At 40.0% G+C, this 18,391-nt stretch overlaps 1 protein-coding gene across 1 annotated transcript in view; it reads left to right on the top strand.

The window, feature by feature from the left end:
* Nucleotides 1–5,826: 5,826 nt before the first annotated feature.
* WWC2 (WW and C2 domain containing 2) overlaps nt 5,827–18,391 on the top strand; it is a 103,165-nt gene continuing 90,600 nt past the window's right edge. The window contains exon 1 of the mRNA XM_027735820.2: nt 5,827–6,183. Within this exon, the coding sequence (XP_027591621.1) occupies nt 6,053–6,183 (131 nt within the window). The 5' untranslated portion in view covers nt 5,827–6,052. The remainder of the gene's footprint in view (nt 6,184–18,391) is intronic.

The following is an 18,391-nucleotide window of genomic DNA, read 5'->3' as shown; positions in this document are numbered from 1 at the left end:
TGCACGGTGTTTCTGAAAGTACATGTATGACAGAGAGCAGAAATGTACTTCAGAATGTTATTGCTAAAACTTTATTTCATCTGTTGTGCCCCCTTAGGTACAACACAGCACAGACTAAGTCCTTTCTACTGGCTGTGGTGGGAGCACATAATCCTTGTACCAGTAGAGAGGGACTGTTAAAAGCATTAGCTCTGTAAACCTGTGAACTTGGATACTGCTTGATGGAGGATCCTTAATACTTGAAGAAATTAATTGCTGTTCACTGCCAAAGGAGCTCTTACTGAGAAACTCCTCCATTCTTCCCTCCCTGCCAATGAGCACATACCCTCTATTGCTGGCCTGCTCCTTTCTTACATGCAGCCAAAAGGGAAGACCGGGCTTGTGGGAACCTTCTTGGCTGACCAGGCATGCTTTGCGGTTTTCCAAAGCCATTAGACAGCAGTGAGTAGACACTGTAATTCCATAGATATGATGAAAGGTAGGACACTTAAATGTGTGTACAAGTATCAGAAATACACAAAGAATAGAGTGAGAGTGTTACTCTGGAAGATGTAATACCAAGACTGGATCAAGAATTTTTTGGGAATATGAGTCAGAGACTAATTTGGACTTCATCAGTCACAGGGGTTTTGGAATAACCAAAATTCTTCATCTCCTTTTTATTTTGTCCACAGACATTTCAGCAGTATGAATCAAAATTAACAGAACTCAATGATAAGTCAGTTTAATGAGTGGTTTGGGGCAAGCTTGAGAAGACTTTATCATGAAAATGTTACATTTCCATAGCTAGGTTTGAGGCAAATCTCATACCACATCATTTCCATTCTAAACTTTCCATTTCCTACTCTAAACTCTTAATCAGAATAACAATCAGTTAAAATTGTTCTGTGCACTTACTAGGAGACATAGGATTTTAGTTATGTCTGCAAGGACTCAAAACATGCAATTGCTCATTACTTTCTCCTATACATGCTTGAAAGAAAGGAAAAAAGGCCAAAATTAAAAAAAAAAAAAAAAAGGAAAAAGCTAGTATATATTAATTTGAAGCAGAATCTGGTATGGTCTTTTTTTGCTGATACTTTGGGAATTCTTTGTAGAACAGTCTAAGCAATTGAATTTAAGTGGAGAGAGCAGGCTTTGAAATAACAAGAAAAGCTGAGTAAGCGTAAACATTATCTGGCTCCATCAATTCTGCAGAGCTTCATGATAAATTCAACCAGAAACAATATTAGTCCAGTATCTTTTACTCTCAGATGTATACATGCATTAGAAGGTGACAACAGTAAAAGCAGCACTCCTCCTCCTTTCCTCCCTCATGCATGTACACTGTTTTTCTTTACAGGATTTTTAAACCCTTTTTAAAACTAAAAAATCTCACTGCATCATGGAGTCATATTTATTGGTGTGGGTTTTTTTTTATTTGAAAACATAGCTGTCAGATAAAATTCACTGTTGTTAAACAAACAAATATTTAAAATGCTGAAAATACTGAATTTTTTTTGAGAGTTCTACAGTAGCTACACGTGACAGAAGTCAGGTTCACTGTCCATACTCGGTGGTTTAAGTGTTTAAAAAACCCCAACATAACCAATACATATTTTCAAACATTTTTGTCAGATGTGTCTAGAAATTAATTCTATCATCATACTTCATAGTCCATTCCGCACTGAAATTCTGTGTGAAAGCAGTGGAGACTGAACTATGCAGATTTTCAGGGAGACACCTGTGGCTCCTGCTTCAGAGCTGTTTGTGGACAGTACAAGTTAGAGCTCTAACAGCTGTAAATTTCATCAGGGACAAAACTCTAGTGGATCATCAAGTTAAGGGAGTCTCTTATTAGGGAAGAACAAGGTACAAACACGTCTTTGTTGATTACAGTCAGTCCCAGGAACAGATTTACTGTGAAAGAAGAAGCAAGCAGAGAGTATCAGGAGATTAATTACATTAGTAAAGACTGGAGTAGGGTATGTTATGTGACAGGATACAAGTATATGCCTTTGGAGACCCCAGTTCTGGATACAGCCATTTCCACCCTTGTGTTGTGAATTTTCACATAAACATTTTTTCTTCTTCTAGCTGACACAACATAGGTATTATTCTAATTCCCTTTAGCTCAATCTTTTAACTATGTACTACTTAAAACAGGACTTTCTTCAGGCTGGTTAAACATGCAAAGAAAAAGAGTGGAATGATTAACTCCTTTTCGTTGATTGCATCTTGTTGTTTATCATACTTACTGATAGATACTTAAGTTCATGCCATAGCTACATTGTTGTGTGCTTTTGGGCACCTCCTTCCTATGCACCCTTCTGTGTTTTGAATAAAGCATGTTTATGTCTTCTGAACTATGCTGTCTTACGCAATTAAGACAAACAATCTGTGGTATGCTGTCAGCTGACAATGTCAGTACAACATGCTAGGCAGGTTATCAATGGAGATGTAGGAGGTATACTTGAAAAACTACTTCTAGTTAGAATTTATAGCATATTTTAGGCTAAAAAGAATCAGTATGAACATCTGCTCTGCCTTCCTTTACTAGATTTATTAAAAAAATATTACAGGGTAGTGGAAGAAATTATTTTCTATCAGTCCAAATTGCAAAAGAACAAAAACCTAGGAGGATAATTGGATCCCATTTTGTACAATAGCCATCCTTCAAAAAGCTGTATGTTCTCACTGGTAATCTTAAAGGTCTATTTACAAAAATAATACCTAATTTTGTCTGTTTGACTTCAAATACTGTCATTTCTAAGTAGTCCTAAACTGGCATTCTGGACTGTAGACTCTAACTGCAGAGGCAAACACAATGAAGTACTCAAACAATGGAAATTAGAGGGAGGATAAAGAGAGCTTAACACCATGCAATAGTTTATATTTAAGTGTAAGCACATCTGTATATAGACACTCAAGCATATACATAAAAATTAGACAATTATGCAATGATACTAGTGCATTTATTTCCAAAAATTTAAGAATGGCAATTTCTATCTGTTGTGCAAATTAAAATATTGATGTTTTCTGATGAGAAGTTTTTTATAAATCAGATCCACATCCCTGTGTATCTCATCTGACCAATAATCGAAGATGTAGGTCTGGCTGCCTTGATGGTGACACAGCTGTACAACTGATTTCAGGAAGAAAAGTATATCCTCTATAGCTTTTTATCAACTTACATAATGAAATATCTTATTGATAACACAAACTGAACTTTAAATGGGAAAAGGAAATCCAGTTTATCCTGTCCCACAACTGCCACATGTACTTTCTCACTGTAGGATGTCACAAGTTTATAAAATTTAGTCATCTCATGGCTGGGCTTTGCAAACGAAGATCCGGGAAGGCTCTATCCACATTTGCTACAGGTACGTTGGTGACTTATGAGGCCAATACGAGACAGACATATCCGATTGCAAAAGGCACAGTAGAAAGACTCTTTAGGTGGTATATTCTGCAGAACACGGTTCTTTCTGCGTTGCCTTTTCTCCTCGAGAGTGATCCTGCGTGTGTTCTCAAAGGAGACAGCTGCGTTATAGATGGTGTGTCTCCAGGCCTCCCGGTTTGAGGCCAGAGTAGACCAGTTATGGTGATCAATATGGCCAAGGCTGAGATGTTGTTTCAGGGAGTCCTTGTATCTTTTCTTAGGGGCTCCTCTCTTGCGGCAGCCAGTGGCAAGTTCACCATAAAGCAAGATCTTAGGGAGACGGTGGTCCTTCATCCTGGAGACGTGCCCTGCCCATCGCAGCTGTGTTCTCAGCAACTTGGCTTCTATACTTGTGACTGCTGCTTGCTCTAGAACAGATGTATTGGTCACATAATCTGACCAGTGGATGTTTAAGATTGTTCGGAGGCAGCGTTGATGGAAGCGTTCTAATAAAATTTAGTAGATTATTTAAAAAGACACAAATGTAAATGCATAGTAAAAGTGGGGTTCTTTTACACTGATGGAAAACAAGACTGGTCTTTATAAACCAATCAGCTCACTGAAACTTAATATTCTCAATGAAAATAAATGCATCTGTCACTTTAATAGGCAATGATCCTGTTGCATTCCCTAAGTGGGTGAACTCTTATGGATATCCAGAAGTTAGGACAGCTCAGTTTTTCTCCATTGTTAACTACCAGGGCTTTCTTCATGTATGAAGTTTCACTGCACATTACCTTAATATTCACTGCACATTACCTTAATCTTTGTTCGCAAAGCCTAGCCATGACTGACTGACTGACTGACCTTAATATACCAGATATCAAAGTAAAATCTTCAAGAGAATCTGAAGGAAGGCATATGGGTCATGTGGAGACAGTGTTACACAGTAAAATAAGTAGAATGAATAAAATAATAAAGGTCTTACCCGTACCAGATTGACAATTAGCTAAATTAAAATCATATCTTGCTGGTACTTTTTTCTATTTAGGAGCAGATCCAACAGTAGGACTTAAAGAGCTGTAAATTAGTTACTTTAGTGCCTGTCAGATATGTGGCCTCTGAAGCAGAATCCAAAAACTTGTTACACACTGAACAAGTCCAGTACTTAATAAGTGTAAATTGTCTCTGAAGAAGAATTCGTAGAGCTGAATGTTAGACAGCTATAATGGAGTAGATAAATAGACTTAAAAAGAAAATAAGAAAAGACAGCTCTGGGTCACATACTTCCTCTTCCAGGAAAATTTTGTTACTTAAAACCAGTAACTTTAAATGAAAAGAAATAAAATATTCTAGGGGACAGGGACTTGGGTTACCTCGGAGTCCTAGCCACTAAACTAAAGAGTCATATTCCCCCACAGATGCTCTGTTTCTGATGCCAGATCTTGGGAATCAGATACACATGCAAATTAATAGAGCTCATTAAGTTACCTTCTATCCATGGTAACCGGCCTGGGATACTCTTCTCCTGTGGCAAATGCGAGATAAACACACAGTAACTCACACCTGGTTTCTATACTTAATGCGACTTAGCTGCCTGCTTTTCAGGCCACAAGGGTTCAGGGCACACATGGTGTACGTGTATTTTCCACCGATGCTTCTGTTAAAAAAAAAAACAAAACAAAACAAAACCACAACCAACCAATAAACACATAAAACCAAAACTAAAGACACTAAGTTTAGGTACTTCCAAGGTTAAAGAAGAGTTCACTTTTTAATTTAAATTTTGAATTCAAGTATTTTAAACGTGAAGGTTCTTTTTGGGAACCCTTGAGCCTTACTGGAGTTTTTAGGGAGAGTTCACAAGATGTGAAGTGAGGTTAGCGCGCCGTGAAGGGCTGGGACAGGGAACTCGACACCGCCACGACTGATGGAGGCACTGGCAAAGCTGCCTTTTCCCTGGGCGCGTTCCCTGAGCCCTCAGGGCCAGGACATCCCCCGCGATAAAGTCGCCTGCGCTACCCGGTGCGGGGCCGCGGCAACTTGGCAGACAAAGGACGGGACGCGCCGGTGTCCGTCGTGCCGTGGCGCTGCTGTCCCCGCGGGGCGGCCGTGGCTCCCGGGCCTCCCCAGCGTCCCGACAGGCTGCGGGGACGCGCCGGAGCCCTCGTCTGCCGCAGGGAGTTGTGTCCTGCCTTCACGCCGGCCGAGCCCCCGGGCAGAGCCCGATGGAAGCAGGAGGGTCCCTCTGGCAGCCTCTCCCCCGCCGTCCTGCCCTACGCGCTGCCCCGCCGGACGCTTCCCGTGCCGAATCCGCGGCCACGGCCTGCCCGTCCCGGCGGGCAGCGCGGGCAGGGTTAACCCTGAGGAATGCGGCGGGAGGAATGTGCATGTAGATGAGATGGATGCTAATCTCATGCTAATGAGCGGCGGCCGGGGCCGCCCGGGGCTCAGCCGGGCTCCCCGCGCCCAGACGGCAGCTGGGCTCCGCCGGCAGCCCTGACCCGGCCGGCGCGGCGCGGGCGAGGCGGCATCCCGGGCATGGTGGACTGAGACCCGGCCGCCGCACAGGGTTTCCCTGGGCTCCCGCGAGCCCCCGCTCCTGGCCCCTTCCCCGGCCCAGGTCGTGGCTTTTCCCGCTTCCCGTCTTTCTTTCTGTCCCAATGGAGCAGCTACTCCCACCGCTCGACCATGCCTAGGAAAGCGGGGAATGGGCAGCTCCCCTTACCCGATGGCTGGGAGGAGGCAAGGGATTACGACGGCAAAGTGTTCTACATCGATCATAACACCAAGCAGACCAGCTGGATCGACCCCCGGGACAGGTGGGCGCTAGGGCAGGGCGGCGGCGAGGCCCGGCCGGGGTTGGGCTCGGAGCGGCGCTGCCGGGGCAGCTCCGGGGCGGGGGGACGGGCGGGGGGCGCGCCCGAGGGTCCCCTCGGGACTGGAGGTGCGCCAGGGGGTCCCCTCTCGGGGCGCGGAGCGGGGGGGGGGCGGCAGGAGAAGCCCCTGCCTGCGTGGGGATAGAGGATTACTAAGTCCGTTGCGAGAGTTCGTGTTGGGGCTGGAGGGAAAGCCCGTAGAGCTCTTCCCGGAGTGGCCAGGGGTTGCTGGCGTTCGTGGAGTTCCTGGCGTTCGTGGAGTTCCGACAGGTACCAAAGTTTGCGGGTCCCTCCCAAAGCGGAGGCGCTGGCTCCTCGCCGTCCCTCTCCCCCGGGCTCTGCGGAGAGGGGCCGCCTCCCTCCCTCCCAGTTGGCGGAGCATCCCGGGCGCCTGCCCCTCTTGTGCCCCCTCTCCCCTGGCCCTCGGTCCGTCCGGAGCGCTGTGCGGGGCTGGGGGGGAAGGACCGCGGCTGGCGGAGGCCCCATGCGCTCGCTAGGCCTCAGCAAGCCCAAATCCGCTCACTCCCCGCCAGCCGAAGCCCAGGGTGTTTGTTGCCCTTCCCTGGTCTGAGCTCTGTAAACCTCCTGTGGAAGTGCTTCGGCGAGCGAAGGACCCAGCGGGAAGGCTGCTCGCCCCAGGGCACGTCTGCCAGCTGGTGAGGGATGCTAGTGACTCTTAGAGTCGGCTTCAATGCTGTTTTTAATAGCAGGATCTCAGGCGCACAAGATACCTATTGTAAAACGTATATTTTGTCCAAAGCGGTGCTGAAAAGTAATTAGAAACCAAAACTTGGTGCATATTATGAAGTATGATGTTGCTATTGAAAACAGTGCAGCCTAATTATAAAAAAGTTTTAAAAGACATTATAAATTTATGGAACAAGCAGCACTGAATTATAAATGAGGGCCTTGGCTTATGTTTCTCAGATAAAATTAGAAAAGGTAGTTGTCACGAAGCTTGCTGGCTGTAAGTTGCATAGGAAAGTTTTGACAAGCATCATGTGCTGTGTAAGGCCTACTGCTCTTCCCACTTGCTATAACAGCAAATTCCAGTAGTGGCAAACTTAATACTGAAATTTCTCTGTACTTCAAAACATGTTAATTTCCTTGTAAATATTAGTGAGGTGGTAAGGTATTACAGGACAATGTTATTTGTTACACCTGGCCTTCTCAGGTGATTTTTTTTTTTAATGCAGGCACTATAAAACTTCTGGCTTTACTGTCCCTAGAAATAGTGAATATGAAGTTTTGTTTAGTTTTAGACCTTTAATTTGTGTTTTCAAAGCAGAATAGAAGATGGTATAATTGAAGTAAAGCAAAATTGTGACACCGGAGTTCACTTGTTATAATACCGCCTCATGAGTATACTACTAATTTAATTTTTTAACACATTCTGTAGTCCTGAAAAGTTCAAGACTATACGTATTGGATGGTAAAATTTGAATCTTCACTCTTATTAACAGAGTAGACAGCAAAGTGAGTAACACTTGTGTGTTTGCCATCCTATAGAGATGGAATAAATATTGTTTCATTAATATCTTACAGGTGAAAGAGAAATCAAGTCCTGAGAGGTTACTTCCTTAGTTCTCATTACAGATTATAAAGACCTTTTTCAGAAGAGTAGTGTTTGAAATAATTGTTAACCTGTGTCAGTCATGCAAAACAAACAAAAAGGAATTTTGCCCTAGGTGCTTGAGAGAATCCATGCTTTAGTGTACATGGCTCAACTGTGAAGCTGAATTGCCTGCACAGAAGAGAGACTGACAAACCTGTTTAATGTGCAACTTGCAGTATTTGTATTTACATTATCCCTGTTTCCAGTCAGTATTTATACTGGTGACCTGTTTTGGAAAAATGAATAAGAAATGCATGAAAGCCCTGTGATGGCTTTGCTCCAGATTCCATTTTCGCTTCCAGCTATTTAGAGAATATACATTTGGAAACCATACAGGACATAATTAGAGCTTGCTGTCAAAAAAATTGAGAAGTGATTTTCCAAGTTTGTCAATACAATAAAATCTGGATTCATGCTGTTTCAAAAACATATCTTAAATTGTCAAAATGAAAGTAGTGGCCTCTACAGAAGGACTGAAAACACATTCCCTTGTCTGATGATACTTTAGGACTTTTTTGCTATTTTCTCTGATGGAGATGATAAAGTTTTCATGATGTTCTTGTGGAATGTACATGGGCTCCTAAAATCTTTCATTGGTAAAGCAAGTGTAAAATAGATAAGTTTTTATGGACAATATTCCTTCTAATGTTACACTGCATTCCCTGGATGATTACATAGAAAAGTCACGCCTGATGTTTTTAAATAATTTTTATCCTCTTAGATTTAGAAGATACAAATACCGAAGACTAGTGCTGTGAGACATTAGTCATATGGTTGTGGGCTGCCAGGTGTATTTGAGCACAGTTAGGAATGGTTTAAAGTAATCATATCTAGAAATAAGTTGATGTTGGAAATGCCATATTTCAAAGCTTCTTAGAAAATTCTGTGTTTGTGGTTGTTGTTTTTTTCTTAATATAGTGATGCTTTTTCTCATGTTCTTTTCTAGACTGTTCTGATAGTATATGTTTTTTGTTAGTGCTTAGATGGTGCAGGTTTGTTAATGTAATTATAGCCTTGTCGTACAACTGTGAAAAAAAACCTCACATCAGCTTCAAGCTTGGGGCTCTGTTTCCAGTTTTGCCCACTTCATTTATCTAAGTAATCCCACTGATGTTATAGAATCTCACTCTTTCAAGGGCAAGAGTGACTTGGCTTGTTGTGTTTTAGGAGTGTTGTGAAAGGTCAGGGATTTTTAATGTTTTCTACTATTCAGCAGTGATTTTTCTCTCCAAACACTTAGGGTACCGTTCTGATTTGTTTTGAAGACTGGTGGCCCAAAAGAGAGGGCCCTTTAAGATATAAAGTATGAGAAAGAGAAACATAAAGGCAAGAATGTGAGAGTTGTAGTAACATTTTCACTCACTAAATATATGGTTATGATTTCTTTTTTTATTACTCCATCACACTACAGCAAACTGAGTACTTACTAGTCTTGATGGTTCTTCTGAAACCGTTTTATTGTAAGACGGGGAGTAGCCCAAAATATCAATTGTATCCTTGACAAAGTTGTAGAAATACAACTATGGACTGAAGAGAACAAGCCAGATGAAAAGGGGAGAAAGGGCTAGAGGATTCATACTTTTCTTTGAAGTTCCCTTGAAACTCAGGTTCTTGGGATACTGAGATATGGTAAGGTATTGATGTGTTTTTGTTTCTTTTCTTTTTCTGATAGACAATTAAGAGGCACTTGGGGTGGGACAGAAATTTGAAAAGGAAAATATCTCTTTTTTTCCATCATTCAACAAATTGTAAATGGGCCTTATGTTTATTATATTTCTTAGTGGAACCAACAGAATAAAGCACTAATGAGGAGCGAAATGGGAAGCAGGAATCTCAATACCCTGAATTTTTCAGCAGTTTTCTTGATTGGTTCAGCTTGGTTTTCTTACCATGAATGCAGAGCTTCTCATATCTTGGTTTCTATGTCATAAATAATCCAGTGCACACATTGCTGATCACAACTGATTCAAAACAGATGATTTTTTTTTTTAATAGCTTGGCTACAATGAGTTCTACATCACAAATTCTGAAGCTACAAGTGATCTTTATTAAATGTTTATCTGCACTCCTGTCCCACTCCTGTCAGTGGTAAGGAGTATGAAAACCAAACTATGCTGTCTTTCTATCCTCACTTTGCTTTCCACTGAGGAGAAAAATCTGTTTAAAATGTATTTGTACTTTTGAAATGTTCATGGTATGGTTTTGCTAGTATGTTTGTAGAGTACTTGCTAACTGTGTAACCAAGAAAGTGCTTGAGAACATCGGATGTGCAGAAACCAGAGAACTTTATGAGTTAAGAGGTAGTGAAAGAGTTTTCTGTGTGAATAGGGAGTGCAGTTTCCATTGCTGCTTTTGGCTTGTGGGGAGGTGAAAACACTAGCAGTTTTTAGCATGGGATTCTGTAACTTGTGCAAGATTGGATTTGTCTGAATTTTAGAACATTTAAGTGTTGCTTGCACTTTTCCCTTAGAAAAGAAGGGCACTTTGTTCCTTACCTTCTCATTGGAATTTGCTTTCTTTTGTCCTGTAAACAGCAGAGACTGTGAAGAGTGAAGATACTGAGGTTTAAGTTATGTGAGGAGAGGGACTTTCATCCTGTCTCTTTCCTGGACGCTGCTGTGGCTTAGGCGTGTGTGGGTAGAAGACTTCCAGTCATAGCACTTCAATGTGTACAGCTTGCAATAATCCTGTAGTGAGATAGGACAAGAATTTTTCTCCCCAAATGTCTTTTTCTTCTTGGTTTCATCCTGTAGTATCACTTGCTGGTTTTTATCCTAATTCCACGTGTTCCTGCCTCCTTGTCTGCTCAGGAATGTGCATGTGCCCTGTGAAACTGTCTGGTATCTCATTCTGGTTTCAGTGATGGGTTGGGGACTGCTTTTACTTAATTGATGTATATTTATTGAAAATAAACCTTTGAGGCAAGTACTGAACGTGCAATGAGAGGCTAGCTGTGTCTGAAGTTCTGACACCTTCATTTGTTTATCCGGTGTAAAGCAGAATTCTAATATTACAGTGCTGATATAGCTGTGATAGCATCAGACACTGTTAAAATAGTGCTTGTGTATGTGGGTTTTTTAACCAGTCTGTCATTTGCTTGAGGCTGTGTGTTGTTGATTTTTAGCATTAGTGAAAATGGCTATGTTAACTCTGAGATAACACTTTTATTCTTTATTTCTCTGGAAGTGATAGGGCTGTACTGTATCTTTCATCTCAGAGCATGTGAAGTTAATAAGTCAGGAAATGCTGCAGAGTATTTGCTTATGTGTGCAAAGTATGTACTGCTGGTTACAGCCAAGGACTGTGACCTGGTATGTAAAGTGGGGCAAGTGGTCTAGACTGTGGTTTATCCAGACCTGTGTCTGAAGTACTTGCCTACTAGAGCTATTTCAATTAAAACCTATCTTGACTTACAATATAGTGTTACAGTAGTTGTCTTGCACAACATAAGTCTTAATGAGAAGTTGTACATGTGAAGGAAAATAGACTTTTTCTCAAATGAATGGAGCTGAGCTGTTTGCTAGGTATGTTGTCTTACCACAGTATGGTTAAATGAAAGAATACTTCAGAATTCTGTTTTCAGAGAAGAGTAACTGATTTTACTTTGGCGTAATGACTGAGAGTTAAGTTTTCATTTTTACAGGCAAGGATCAATATATAGATCAAGTAGGGAAAAATATTTACAACTTTAGAGATCTGTACGGATGACATGAGCAGTTCTTGTTTTTTTTTCCAGTTAAATAACTTATCTTCAGCTGTTTGGTTAAAATTCTGTGCTTTGAACATGAAATTGAGGTTATTAAAATAAGGTAAGAGGTTTCTCTACTTCCACTTACTAATGTTTGTAACATCTAGAGACAAAAGTGGGTTTTGTTTTAGCTTTCTTGCTACTTTTTTCTTTTTAGCCTAAAAAAACCTTTGGCTATTTGAGATTTACCAATTTTGATGTCACACAGATGACTGGAAACTGGAGTATACTTATGGAAGTAATGGAAAAGATTGAAAATGACAAACTTATTTACATACAGTAATATTTCCGTAGTTATACACTTTCAGGAAGGCATGAATAGAAACGATGCTAAGATTCCACAACTGTTATGCTGTGGTGTGTAAGAATGCTGTGGTATGAATTTACAGAAACCTGAAAGGGAAGTGGAAAACGCTTGCAGAGGGGCAATTCAGCCCACTGAGTCCAGAATGTCATGGTTCTGTTTATGTGTCCTTCTTCTGCCACCAAAACTGACCCCAGGAGGTGATTTGACTAAAATGAAATGTCTTGGTATTAGGGTTGTTTTCCAGCGGAATCAGCTCATTGTGTCACTGAATGGGTACTAGTACTAGTGAGGCTGGAGGCAAGTCCAGAGCTGGGAGCAAAAGGGGAAGATGGTACTGTAGAAATCAAGATGCAAATCAATCCTAGTTGCCATGGAACTGTTGTCTTCGGTGTCCATTTCTTTTGTTGGATGTCTCCATTGCTTTCTTGTACATGTCTTTGTGCTCACCTTTGCTATGAACCAGTAGTACAACTGTCACAGATATCTCGATCCTAAATATGTTTTCTATCGCCAATAAACCTTTATGATGTTACAGACTTTTTTACTGACTTTTTAAATGTATGTTGCTGTGAAGCTTTTGTTGAAGAGAAATTTTGTCATTGCACAGTTGCAGTATTAGAATCTATTTTTGGGAATGTGCTGCTGTTGACAATATGTTTATGAATAGCTAATTTCTACTGTGTATGAAAGTAGATAAGAAATTATTTTACTTTGGTGCTTTTTGTTCCTAATTATTCATAAAGTGTGTTTTATGATCTGCTGCAAAGTGTCTCACCAGAATAATGTTATAATTCAAGATTGTGAATGTTTTATTGTGTGAAGCAAACTGGAGCCATTTGTCTTCATGCATTTGAGGTTGTTATCTGTATGGACAAATGGCCTTCATTTGGAAGGAGCAGCTAGTGTCTGAAAAGGGCAGTTATATAGTAGTTATGGTTTGCCTTTTGTGTTTCTTGAGTAATTTGTAGGGTTTTGCTTTGTGGGTGTAGGGTTTGGGTCTTTTTAAATAGCACATGTTGGGTATTGCTGAATACTGTTACTCTTCACAGTGACTTTTTCTGTGGAAAACCATTAATTATGGTGAAGTTTCTACCTGATGAAGTCAAACTCTGGCTCTTGTTTTTAAAAGAGCTTCCTGGAGGAGAGATTGCTTCCCCCCCCTTTGTTTACATGTACTTTTTAAGGGCCAATTTGCTTTTAGAATTTTTTTGTTGGTTAGGACTTCTGGGCTAGAGGCAGTCTGTCAGTGTATTTTATCAACTGAAATAATCATTTGCATCTAACAGAACAAGATCGGATGCTGTCCTTTGAAGTTGGATACTATTTGTACTTGAAGAAAGGCAACTTTATCTCATCAACTCTGAATAATATTGTATTCAAAGTAATTGTTTGGGTATGTAAAGAAGTAGGGACAACAAACTCGAATTTCTGCATACTCTTGCTGTGTGCTACATAATACTCTATGTTGGACCTGCTTTGATATGTATGTGCTATTTTTCTCAATTCATGAAGTAAAACTTTAATCTTTATTTGAAAAACAAAAAGAACAACCATACTGGGATGCCTTCCATAATATGCTGTTTGTTCTGGTAATCAGGCATTCAGTGTCCAGAAATACCAATATTTTTTCACTTTTGGTATAGAGGAAAAGATTTAGAAAAATCTATATTTTAACTAAGCTCTGCAAGTGTGTTGTTAGTGAAGGAATAGTACTTTACACACCTATTTTTTCTTTTTAAAGTACTTTCAAGTGCTAAACTATAGTCTTGCCCAGATAAGTTTATCTTATGGCTTATAGATCTGACCTGTGAAGAATTCCTACTCTAATTCAATGCCTGGCCCTTCAGTCTCAAGAGCTTACCTCCCTCGTGGAGTTGGAAATGTCTGACAAAGATGCATCTGGTTTTAATCGTGGCAGATGAACTTTTGATAAAACCTGCAAATTGTGTGCAAGCACATCATACCATATGGCAGAAAATATGGCCAATGCATGATGAATAGTGCCTGCCTTTTAGCTATGTGGCAGCCGTATGTCTTAGTAGCATCTTGTCAAGATGAGTTTGACCAAAGCACAGGTGTCCCCTGTCGTATCACTGCATGGCAGTGTTTTTATTGGGATCACGCTGAGGAGGAACAATTCTGGTCTCTTCTGCTTGTCGCTCTCTAGGACACTTCTGGGCAGGGTGATTTGCTATGTGGTTCTCTTAATACTTCCAGAAGATGAGGTATGGGCCCCTTCAGCTGAAAAAGTGGGCATTTTAACATTGGTAGCTGTCCATGATGGACTGCAGAAAATTATTAGGGAAAGACATTTATTTGTTTTTGGTGGGCAAATAATGAAATCCTTTGTTTAGTACTGTCAATAGTTAAACTGCAGTCTAGCCTAGAAATGCCTGTCTCATGAGAGGTGGTGATGATCTGATAGAGAACAAGTACTCTTATTCAAAGACTAGTCTCTTCATTCTTAATACATATTTCTTTGATTATGCAAAAAATGTCAATGTAGACTTAGAATTTTCTACCTCTTCACCAATGCTAACAAAATGTCTCTTTTAAAACTCAGAATTCTTCTTAGAAGTAACCTTATGCAAAATTTGTTGGTTAAAAAACAGTTGATGTGCATCAGAGAACAAGATGTGATTCAGATTTACGTGCTAGATTTTTTAAATGCTATTATTAGCAAATTACCTGTATTTTTTAAATGTTGTTACTTAGCAAATGATTACAGTCTCGCCCTGTGGTTTGGTTCGTGTTCATGAGCCATTCTGACTGTAGCCTGACTGGTGCAGAGTCTGACCAAGGGGGTGCTGGTTTTGGCTTCTAGGGAGCAGTTGTCAATGGAAAAAGGTTTATAGTGCAGTAAGGCTGAAATAGCTGGGAGAGGACCTAGAGAGGGACTATTTGGGTGTGTTTCTTGCTTTTGGAAAGGCGGTGGGAAAAGTAGGACGTGTATTGGCATCTAATGGACTTTGCTTCTGTGAATTTGTGGTTACTATTGCTTAAGAAGCTTCTTTGACCTATGTTTATTCTTCGGTGGATTTGTAAGAGATGCTTGTGATACAAAATTTCCTTGTGAGCTAAGGGTCATTTTATCCACATTCCATAAATTATCCACCACTCAAGTCTAATTGTACTTCTGTTGTCATATGTGTGTTGTTACTGAGGATGTGATTTAAGTTTTAAAACGTTTTGGCTGTCCTGAGTTGCATTGTGAATACCCAGCTTGAGGTATCTCTGTATACATTGTTTCTTGGTACAGCACCAAATAATTATTTTTAAGAGATATGGAGAACATCCTGTGAGAAAGTCATGAGATTTCAGAAGTTTAGGAGCTACTATTTTATATAGGAAGTGTTGTCTTGGTAGGAATGTATTAACACATTATTTGTGTTCTTAATTTATTGTTAAAACTGTGACATAGGTCATGGTTCTGCCTAAGGGCTATATGGCACTTAATTATACTTTTTGTGTACTCTTGGGGATGTACTCCCAAGTGTACCTAAGCTCACTATCCATCCAAATCTGATCCCCATATTCCCAAGACCTCTGCAATGTATAGTCAGTGTAATCACATATCATAAAAAAGAAAAATCAAGTCCTTTTCAGTTAATTCTGTTAGTGCTGCCTTAACACATCATCATCTTGTACGGTAATTTGTGATAAATTTTAAATTATGACCCTTGCAAAAAGTTATTCATGTTTGTATTTTTTCTGAGGTACTGAATTTATTTGAGTTACATTCCCAGTAATGGAAAGTTTTATTGTTCTGCAGGATCTGAACCCAAATGGTATTTTGGGGTTTTTGTTTCTTGAGACTTTAAGTGCAAAGGCTTGCACATAGCCTCTCTTTTTAGTTTGGATGGAATTCAGAGCAATTCAGTTTGGAGGGCTAGGGACTTCTCTCAGAAAGACTTGCAAATTAAGTTATGGTATGAGTCTAAGGTACAAAACCATTTAGTACTAAATTCCAGGTTGAACAGTGACAAAATACAAAACCAGCATTGGAATGTCCATGGGGTTGGAGTAAGATCAAGAAAGCAGGATATTGCTCAGATGTGATCTCTGAGGGTCTGACTTGAATTTCACCCTTTTGAAGTAACAGCATTCCCTTTAATTTATGGATCAATTAATTAATTGGTTTGGAATGTAGACCTGTAGAGAAACTCCAAAATTCAAGGTCTTTTCTTCTGTGTTTTCATGCATTAATGTTCCTGAATAGTAGGAATTTTGCCAAAGTTTTTCACATTTTGTTTTGTAGTTCCCAGTTCCCTGCCACGCAGAAGTGGCAGGCTGAGGTGGTGCTTTACTGGGTTACATTATGAAGGAGGATCTTTTGGAATGGAAGTATAAAATATTTAAAATATATTTGGCTTAAGCATTGATTAGTAAATGGTTATACATAAGAGAATGCAATTCAAGGCAGCAATCTGACAAGGATTAAAGACCTCTTTCTGTCATGCTGTCAGCACTGCAATGTTTGAAATGAACTGTTAACACATTTACAGTCATTCTGGTGAATAGTAGAATGTTATGGATGTGAATAATCATCTGAGACCTCTACAGGACATTCCTGAAATAATGTTTAAATGACTAGAGATATTATGGGATGCAGGAAAGTATGCAAACACCGTAGTCAAGCCAGCATGGTCAGTGGTTTACTACTGCAGCAAGTAAGGCTTAATATGCAGGGTTATTTAATACACAGTAAACAGATAATTTGTTCTGAAAGTTTCAGAACTTTGCATATTCTTTTCTGGTTTTTTTTTGGTTGGTTGGTTGGTTGGTTTTTTTGTTTGGTTGGTTTTTCTGTTACTGATAATCCCTAGGCTCTCTTTTTATATCTACTCTTTGAGACAAAGACTGTAGTGGACTGAAGTTCAAGGTTTGCTAAGGCATCGTTAGTTGGTTGGGCTGCTGTTAGCGAAGTTAATGATGCTGCGGTCTAGAAGGTGAATTGCTGATAGCAAAAGAAGTTATTATGGTGATATGGATTTGGGGGTTTGGTTCTTTCTTATGTTTTCATTTGCTTGTGTGGTTGTTCTGCCTCACTTGCTAGCATGACTTCCAATGATATAAAATGAGCCATAGATTTCTGTACTGTGGCAGGTTGCTGATTTGCATTCAAGACCTGGCTGGCCTGTTTGCTCAGAATACGTGAAAGCCATCAAAACTTTATTTTTCCAGGCAAGATTTTGGCAAGAAAATGAGCTTGGAGGACAGATGAAGAACAGTTAAAGATTTTTAGTGCAAAACCTTTAGAACCTCCTAGACTTGATATTTCATGTACTTTTTTTTTTTTTGTCAGTTAGGGTTTGCTGAGAAATTGTAAGGTACCTTCTTTCTGCTTAAAGTTGTGGTGCCTGATGTGGCTAGTATTTTAAAAAATGTAGGAAGAGTATTTAAAAAAACAAACAGCAAGAACAACAAAAAACACAAACTAAAGAAACCCAACCAAACAAACCCCCTTGAAATAACCTTCCTGTAATCAACACTTCATTTTTGATTTTGTTCTGAATTTGGCAGGTGTCCTAGTTAGTTAAGCAGCTTCATCCAGCTGCCTGAAGTTCTTGAAACATTATCACTGCAGGTGTCTGGTGTTGAGGGGTGACAGTACTTACCAAAGTACCCTTCTTGTGGCAGTACTTATTAAGGTAGTAGGTTTCTAACAGATCCTTTGGGAATGAGCTGTCATAAACATCTATTTTGTAATACTGTTAGTTTTTTAAAATGGCCAGTATTAGAACTTTGTCTGAATCCCCTCTTTGTACTTATGCGTGACTAGTACCCATCTGTTTAAGACTTTTGGTGATATTTAAAGCTGATGTGATGATGAACACAGTAACATCCAGATACTATGAAGGTTTTCATGTGGCCTTGATGATGATGATGTCCTGATGGGTTTTTTGATTACATAGGAACTTAGTACTTAACTTTAAATGTAAGATGATTGAATACTTGCAAAAATTTTGAAGGACAAGAATCTTAAGGGAAGACATTACCCCTTTAGACTAATACATGGAATTTGTCTCTCCACAGGCAGTCATTTATGCAGATGCCTTATTGAAAGCAGACATATTTTAAAAAGCAGCTGTACTGAAAGAAGAGGAAGTTGTGAAACCTGATATATATTTTTTTCCTGAAAATATATTCTTTGTGCTGGATTGCAAGCTCTGTTTGGAGGTATTCCACTGCAGAATGTTTATAAACTTCTTTCTTGGGCTCTCTCATTCCACCTTTCATGTCATGTTAATACTCTGATGTCTAGCAAAAGTTGAGCTAGATGTTTTTATCCTCTTGGTAAGAGAGTTAGAGAGATAAGGAGATTTTATATTAGTCTTTTCTGCAGCTTCTCTTTCTTACAGTGGCTTTTAATGCAAAGGTCAGGTTTGATCCAACTTAAGAAAGGTTGCATCTAAACAGAAATATGTGTATGAGCACATACCCTGGAAACCTAATCCCGTGGTCACCTGAACTGTAGTCC

This window comes from Pipra filicauda, unplaced genomic scaffold (genome assembly GCF_003945595.2).
Source record: "Pipra filicauda isolate LSUMZ 115617 unplaced genomic scaffold, ASM394559v2 scaffold67_size6003252_pilon, whole genome shotgun sequence".
Classification (NCBI taxonomy): domain Eukaryota; kingdom Metazoa; phylum Chordata; class Aves; order Passeriformes; family Pipridae; genus Pipra; species Pipra filicauda.
The sequence above is the reverse complement of the archived record's forward strand: the minus strand, read 5'-3'. Positions and strand labels throughout refer to the sequence as shown.